This window comes from Carassius auratus, unplaced genomic scaffold, assembly GCF_003368295.1.
Source record: "Carassius auratus strain Wakin unplaced genomic scaffold, ASM336829v1 scaf_tig00216159, whole genome shotgun sequence".
Lineage (NCBI taxonomy): Eukaryota > Metazoa > Chordata > Actinopteri > Cypriniformes > Cyprinidae > Carassius > Carassius auratus.
Window position 1 is genome coordinate 11,226 of NW_020528433.1, and position 8,798 is coordinate 20,023.

The 8,798-nt window shown below is 37.3% G+C and overlaps 1 protein-coding gene across 1 annotated transcript; it reads left to right on the forward strand.

The window, feature by feature from the left end:
- The first annotated feature begins 3,144 nt into the window (after positions 1 to 3,144).
- LOC113097226 (proteinase-activated receptor 1-like) lies at positions 3,145 to 7,990 on the forward strand. Its single transcript, XM_026262433.1, has 3 exons — positions 3,145 to 3,261; positions 5,592 to 5,741; positions 6,474 to 7,990. Exons 2-3 carry the CDS (start codon positions 5,618 to 5,620, stop codon positions 7,514 to 7,516), a joined length of 1,167 nt encoding a protein of 388 aa, XP_026118218.1. The 5' UTR covers positions 3,145 to 3,261; positions 5,592 to 5,617; the 3' UTR covers positions 7,517 to 7,990.
- The last annotated feature ends 808 nt before the right edge of the window (positions 7,991 to 8,798 follow it).

The following is an 8,798-nucleotide window of genomic DNA, read 5'->3' on the forward strand; positions in this document are numbered from 1 at the left end:
GTAAGTACATCTGTAATTAAAAGTGATATGACTTGCTTAAATTCACATTGTATGACTTTTTGTTCATTTTAAAGTGTTAAACAGACTAATTAAGGTCATAAATTTACACAGGAAGATAAAAACAATTAAACCTGCATTTGTTAAATTACAATAGACAGGTTGCTAACTGTATAATTTACAGTAGACAACCCTGTGTTTTGAGTTATTAATATAAACATATTCTTCATGGCCTCTGAACAAATGTGTTACAACAGTCACCTTTATTTGCCTGGCTCTACAATAAAAACCCAATGTTTTGTATGTTTGGTTACAGATGTCTCTATACGCAATTTCACTGTTACGACACAGCCTAATAAGACAACAGAAAACTCCAGTACGGGAGGGAAAAACTCAGCCACAACCAGTTACCCAAAAATAACTCCAGGTAAAGTTTCCAGACCTGCAGAAGCAATTTTAACATCATGTAACATGAAATCATAACTACAGTTCATAATCCAATATTCCAAGTTGAGGAGCTCATATGTTGAGTGTATAAAATGGTAGAGTGGGGGGAAACAACCCCCCCACACACACACATACACACACACCATGAGGACTATGGAAGCATATGGGTAGCATTATTCAATTTGGGATGTAATATGCAAAATGACAATGCAATATGTAAAATGGCAATGCATTTCTGTATTTACATTTACATTTTCCAATACATTTGTGCAACGTTTGGTGCAAAATGAAAATGAAAATTAAATTACATAATTTTCATTTGCCATTTACTACACCAGTTTTAATATGTAAAATGAATATTAATTTTAACGCTTTATAAGTTGCAAAATTAAAATGAAAATGTATTACAGAAATGATTAGATATGTCTAACATGTTAAAGCAAAAACTGTGGCAAAATGATCATTTAAATGCTATTTTTCTTAATTGCATTAACACTCACAGTCAAGACACTTACGATTGCATTTTCATTCGGTGTCCCGCAATGAATGTAGCAAAACTCAATGTGCACATTGAAAATGCATTCCGAGCCGATCACATGTCCCCGCCCTCGCGCCACGTCAATCATTGTGTGAACAAGGCGGGGCTTACAGACGGTCAGAGACTCAAGTCTCAAGAAGAGGATTCAATCAAGTGAGACAACATGGACAAGACAGTTGGTCCGTGTATGTTTTGATCATTTCGGATTATTTCAATATTTCATTCGGACTTGTGGGCGGAGCTGAAACGCTGCTTTCATCTGATTGGTCGAATCGGATCGGTTTTCATCTGACAGCCTTCAGCTGAAATGTCTGAAACTACACTCACTGTTAATTAGCATAATATTTGAATCAGATGTAGCTGGGCACATAATTCGTGCTGCTGAGACCTGCAAATTAGTTCTAGGTTGTAGTATTGTATGAATATTGTCCCACTGATAAAAACAGTGCAAATAGTTCTGTCCCTTTGGATAACAGTAAAGTGGAAATAAATATAGTTAAATTTATAAAATAAAATTAAATAGGATTTTTTGGGAAGGTAAGTCTGGCCAGTTATACAAGCAACACGAGTCGGACGAGTCTAAAGATATGAGCTGAATTGGGTGAAACATTAAAGTTCTAGTCTGTGTCAATTACTCTCATAATAAATAATGATAATAATGTTAACTCTATTTTTCGGTATAAGTTGCATCAGTCCAAAAATACGTCATGACGAGGAAAAAAACATATATAAGTCGCACTGGACTATATGTCACATTTATTCAAGACCAAGAGAAAACATTACCGTCTACAGCCGCGAGAGGGCGCTCTGGGGTAGGCTACAGGAGCACTGAGCAGCATAGAGCTAATTTTACTATTTTTATTTAGAAATGTAACTATATTCATTTTTACAATTATTTATTAATGTCACACACACACACATACCTAGTGCCTTATGACTTAAAAGATGAGAGTGGTAAATGTTACAGACATGGAACTGTTCAGTCTATTATTGATTTTAATTTCCACTTCACTGTTATCCAAAGGGACAGAACTATTTGCACTGTATTTATCAGTGGGACAATATTCATACAATACTACAACCTAGAACTAATTTGCAGGTCTCAGCAGCACGAATTATGTGCCCAGCTACATCTGATTCAAAATTATGCTAATTAACAGTGAGCGTAGTTTCAGACATTTCAGTGCTTCACTCGCACTGACTCTTATTTTGCCTGAAAGAATGACAAGACCGAGCTGAAGGCTGTCAAATGAAAACCGATCCGATTCGGCCAATCAGATGAAAGCAGCGTTTCAGCTCCGCCCACAAGTCCGAATGAAATATTGAAATAAACCGAAATGATCAAAACATACACGGACCAACTGTCTTGTCCATGTTGTCTCACTTGATTGAATCCTCTTCTTGAGACTTGAGTCTCTGACCGTCTGTAAGCCCCGCCTTGTTCACACAATGATTGACGTGGCGCGAGGGCGGGGACACGTGATCGGCTCGGAATGCATTTTCAATGTGCACATTGAATTTTGCTACATTCATTGCGGGACACCGAATGAAAATGCAATCGTAAGTGTCTTGACTGTGAGTGTTAATGCAATTAAGAAAAATAGCATTTAAATGATCATTTTGCCACAGTTTTTGCTTTAACATGTTAGACATATCTAATCATTTCTGTAATACATTTTCATTTTCATTTTGCAACTTATAAAGCGTTAAAATTAATATTCATTTTACATTTTAAAACTGGTGTAGTAAATGGCAAATGAAAATTATGTAATTTAATTTTCATTTTCATTTTGCACCAAACGTTGCACAAATGTATTGGAAAATGTAAATGTAAATACAGAAATGCATTGCCATTTTACATATTGCATTGTCATTTTGCATATTACATCCCAAATTGAATAATGCTACCCATATGCTTCCATAGAGGACTGTGTATTTTTTTCTGTGAAACTAAAATTAAATGTGATCAGAAAGGTTGTCATAGCCATTGTATTCAAACCTTCTTCTTCTGTAAACACAATATACGTAAATTAATGTACAATACTTGCAATGTCGCCCCCACCGACAACGTATAGTATGTGTTATGTGTTACAACAGTCACCTTTATTTGCCTGGCTCTACAATAAAAACCCAATTTTATGTATGTTTGGTTACAGATCCCTCTATACGCAATTTCACTGTTACGACACAGCCTAATAAGACAACAGAAAACTCCAGTACGGGAGGGAAAAACTCTTCAGAAAAAGCAGCCACAACCAGTTACCCAAAAATAACTCCAGGTAAAGTTTCCAGACATCCAGAAGTAATTTTTAACATCATGTAACATGAAATCATAACTACAGTTAATAATCCAATATTCCAAGTTGAGGAGCTCATATGTTGAGTGTATAAAATGATAGAGTGGGGGGAACCCCCCCCCCCCCCCCACACACACACACACCATTAGGACTGTGTATTTTTTTCTGTGAAACTAAAGTTAAATGTGATCAGAAAAGTAAAGTTATTATAGTTTTAGTAACAATGTGACATAAATTATAAACCAAGTATGAAATAAAACATGAAAGGATGCTATCAGTATTTTTACTGTAAATGAAATGTTTGTTGTAGCATGAATTGTTTAGCTCAACGCCATCATCTTAAAAACCTTTTCACACTGCGCTTTTACTTCGAGCTATGAAACTTTGCCCCGGAGAACGACTTAGCATCGATTCTGCTGTTAACACTGCGTCAAACATTTTTAGGTGAAATCCATTATGTAGCCTAATCTAGTTTTGTCTTTCTACCAGCCAGTGATGTTCAATTCGATTCAATTAATTTCAATTCAAGTTTATTTGTATAGCGCTTTTTACGATACAAATCATTACAAAGCAACTTTACAGAAAACTAAGTTTCTACAATATTTAGTAGTAGTTTATGAGTGGTGACTGTCAGTTTATCTGCATATGACAGGATTTTTAAGAAAATGTAATACAAGACGTAGTCAGCCAGACGATGAACATTATTAACAGCAATTATTATATGATGCAGTCACACTTGTAGCAATATTTGTTAGTTCTGTTGTTGATTCAGGGTCAGCATCATCTGGGGTCCTCTGAGGGTCAGCATCATCTCTTCTCAGATGTTCTGGATCCAGACTGGAGCTTGTGTAAATCCTAGTTACCAAAACAGAGAAACAAATAGAGACATCATTAGCATAGCTGCTGTTCCAACAAAGTAAAATTAATTAGTTTAACCCAAGCTAAAGAATAAGAATGTGCATTTGATCAGATACAACTGCAGTCACAAATTAAGAGATGCATTATTCAATTGATTGGGGAAAGAGATGTGTTTTTAATCTAGATTTAAACAGAAAGAGTGTGTCTGAACCCCGAACATTATCAGGAATGCTATTCCAGAGTTTGGGAGCCATGTTTCTGAAAGAAAACAGTGTTTGTTATAGGAACACATGCAACTTGATGGACCGAACCGCACGCTTGTATTTCAGCGTTACTGTTAATGTTATGGTTATTTTAGCAAATAGTTTGCTCCATTAATTCAGTTCAACAGCCTTACCTTTGAAAGGGTAGATTTTATCACTCAACGGAATCTACACATGCATTTTAGGTCAAGTCAAGTCACCTTTATTTATATAGCACTTTAAAGAAAAAGGATTGTGTCAAAGCAACTGAACATCATTAATTAGGAAAACAGTGTGTCAATAATGCAAAATGACAGTTAAAGGCAGTTCATCATTGAATTTAGTGATTTCATCTCTGTTTAGTTTAAATAGTGTCTGTGCATTCATTTGCAATCAAGTCAACGATATTGCTATTAATGAAGTGACCCCAACTAAGCAAGCCAGAGGCGACAGCGGCAAGGAACCAAAACTCCATCGGTGACAGAATGGAGAAAAAAACCTTGGGAGAAACCAGGCTCAGTTGGGGGCCAGTTCTCCTCTGACCAGACGAAACCAGTAGTTCAATTCCAGACTGCAGCAAAGTCAGATTGTGCAGAAGAATCATCTGTTTCCAGTTTTTTTTTTTAGGTTATTTTTGCAAACAGTTTGCTCCATAAATTCAGTTCAACAGCCTTACGTTGAAAAGGGTAGATTTTATCACTCGACAGAATCTATTCATGCATTTTAGGTGTTCTTGCTCTGTCCAAGCAATAAATTCATGTCTTTGAATGAGTGCATCTCATTCTTCAACCAAACAGTTAATGTCAGAGTGACTCATTTCAGGAGCTGACTATAAAAAAATAAAAAAATCAGTCAAGGCTAGAGGCTAGAAATCTGTCGTTATATTTAGAATTAAAACTGCATATTATGCGTAGGCTAGATTTCTTTCTATCTGACCCCCTACACCTAGTTTTGACGTCCAGGTGTGGGTGGGTAAAATAAAACCTTTATTAGGGTGGTCACAGAAAAGTTAAAGAGAGAAAATATGATGTGTGAGATTTCCTTCACGTTCAGCAGCAGCAGCTCTTAAAGAAATAGCACCTTCCGAATCAGAAACAGAGATATTAAGATAAACATATTCTTCATTTCCTCTGATCAAATGTGTTACAACAGTCGCCTTTATTTGCCTGCCAATGCAATAAAAAAACTAATGTTTTGTATATTTGGTTACAGATGCCTCTGAACTCAATTTCACTGTTATGACAGAGACCAGTGAGACAGCAGAAAATTCTTCTGGGGATATGGTGTTGTATTTGGAACAATATCCTGTAATAAACTTTGCATTACAAGAATCCACAACCAGTTACTCAGATATACCTCCAGGTAAAGTTTCCATACCTCAAAAAATTATTTGTAACATATTTTGACATGAAATCACAACTACAGTTGCTAATCCAATCTTCCAAGTGGAGGTGCTCATATGTTGATTGTATAAAATGGTAAAGATTGGTAAAAATAGAAAGCCCCCCCACCCCCCCACACACCTTGAGAACTGTGAAACTAAAGTTAAATGTGATCAGAAAAGTTATTATAGTTTTAGTGACAATATGACAAATTATAAACCAATGGCAACACCTGATCACATGCATAATAAGATTGGACAGTCACAGAAATGCACGCATTCTATGGACAGAAGTGTCAGCATCTGAGGGGAAAAGGTCAAATAATGACATCTTGTGAAGAAGAGAGTGTTTCAGTATTATAAGTACAAAACATCAGTTGTAGAAAACTTGATCGTACATTCTGCAATAAGTATATGAGGATGCGAAATGCTAGAGCTGTTATGTAAACAGGTCGCGAGTTTCGTCCATCTAATGACACAGACACCGCGAATATGCAAGTAAGAACCTTAACCCAGGGCTTAGGAAGTGTGAAACTTGAAGCGAGGTAGAAAATGTGGTGCATGTGACTTCACTGACCTGTTAAGTGGAATTTCCTGAAGATACTGCCATCGTCGAAGAGTGGAAAGCCCTCTTTCACCTGTATTTTTCTGGTGGTGTTGAGAAGTTTCAAAGTTGTTATGCATTTATTTATTTTTTGCATGTTTGTTTACAGGTAATATGATTGAGCTTATTACCACCAGTGAAGCATTTAATACATTTAGAGAGCCAAGTAACTGCACCGATCTCAATTGCAACAAGACTCAACAGAACTCATACAGCCTCTCAGAGAAGTCTGTTAACTTCCTCAAAGGCCTGCTGGTCACACGCATCATGCCCTCGTTCTACATCATCTTCCTCTTCATCGGTTTGCCCCTGAACGCTTTGGCCTTCGTCACGTTCACCTGTAAGATTCGAGAGAAGAAACCAGCAGTGATCTACATGACTCACCTGGCGTGTGTGGATCTGCTCTTCACCCTGCTGCTGCCTCTGAAGATCCACTACCAGATGAATGCTTCAGATTGGGTGTTCGGTGAGGCGGCGTGTCGCTTGATCACTGCAGCGTACTACTGCTACATGTACTGCTCCATACTGCTGATGATGTGCACGAGTTTGGACAGACTACTGGCCGTGGCGTTTCCCATTCCTTCTTTATCCTGGAGGAGCGCACGGAAAGCCACATACATATGTGTGCTGGTCTGGCTGCTGTCGCTCGCTGGTACCGTGCCGCTTCTCACAATAACACAAACATTCAAGATAAAGGATGTGGGGGTCACTTGCCACGATGTGTTGTATCAAAAAGAGATGTATATGTACCTGTTCTCCTTCCTCTCCTCTTTCTACTTCTTCTTGCCGCTAGTCGTCACCTTAGTGAGTTACTCAACCATCATATATGTGCTCACTAACAAGCCTGATCACTTGGCATCATCATCTTCAGGAATGGAAAGGAGAGCTGTGATTATGGCTATAGCTGTGCTGAGTGTGTTTGTAATGTGCTTTGCACCAACCAATATCATCTTGTTTTATCACTGTGTTAGTTTAACCACCGGGGGCAGCTCTGAGGGGCAATATTACGTGATTGCTCTGTGTTTGGGGAGTGCAAGTGTTTTTCTGGATCCTCTTCTCTACTACTATGGCTCATCTCAATGCAGAGAGAAGATCAGCTCTCTGATCTGGTGGAGGAAGACTAAAAACCCCACCACACTATCAAACACATAAAGTCAAACAAAATCGCCCGAATTGAGCTGCAAGTGCACTCAAGCTCACATTCACGATTCGCATCTAAATTTAACATCTGTGAACAAGCTGTGCAAAAGTGCATGCACACATTGATTTATCTTCTGCAGGTTTAATGGTCCTTTACCCACTTGTAAACTCTTGTATGCTTTACTAAAGATTTATTTATAAATGCACATTCTTTATTGCTTTGATAATTGCTTTTTTTTCCAGGTTAAGTCAACTGCATTTAATTGCAAGTTTTAAATGACTGGAATGATATGTTTATTTTTAATGTTAGTTGCAAATGTATAAACATATAACGTGTAGCATGTATACAACTATATTGCATCTTTAAAGCTTTAAAACATTGTATTTTTAACACAAAAATTGAAATGCATTTAGCTTGTATCTCAAGGTGTCTGTAAAATATATATAGTCTTGATTTTTGTTGCATGATCATTGAAGCATGTATCAATGCTGACAATTGTAACTTTCCTATTTATAATCTACTGTACTATATAAATAAAAAAATAAAATAAATAAAAACATAAATTCCATAAAAGTCATGTTTAAGAACAAAAGTGCACTTAGTAGTGTAATATTTCCTTACAGCCATCAAATCATATTGTTTGCCAGTGATAAAGAAGGTTTAAGGATAAGAATAAAGATTGTATTTATCCTCCAAGAGAAATGTATACATCACAACAGCACACAACATTTTCTTTATTTCTTTAGCTCCAAAATTGGCAGTGTTCACATTCAACTCATTCAAGCTGCACCTGTTTTAATCCTGTTTTCATGGCACGTTGTGTAAAATGTTTTCTCGAATTAACTCTGAACTGTTTACTAGAGAGGTATCACGTATAAAAAGCTATCATTTGCATGCTTGATCTCCTCCCTAAAAGCTTATTTAAGCCTTGTTTTGTCTCTGTGCCCAGCTGTTCTCAGCATTTCATCTGGCCCACATACAGTGCACTTGGGCAGTCTGCTCCTGTTTGCAAAATTCGGGCCACAAGCAAGCCATAGGAAGGCCGCATGTCAGCCATGAATAAACCAAAAGTAAAAGAAAAAGCAGAGCTAGGCTAAATCTGGGCCACATTGACTTTAATTCTGTACCAGATCTAACACCTTACTCTGGCCCACAAACTGTGAAGAATGATGGCACTTGGTTCATGGGCGGCTGGGTAGAATACAACAAATTCCATCATTCCACGCTCCTTCTTATCGTCATCAAACCACGCGATTGTTATTGTTTTGGTAGTGTGCCTTCTCGTGGCTGGTT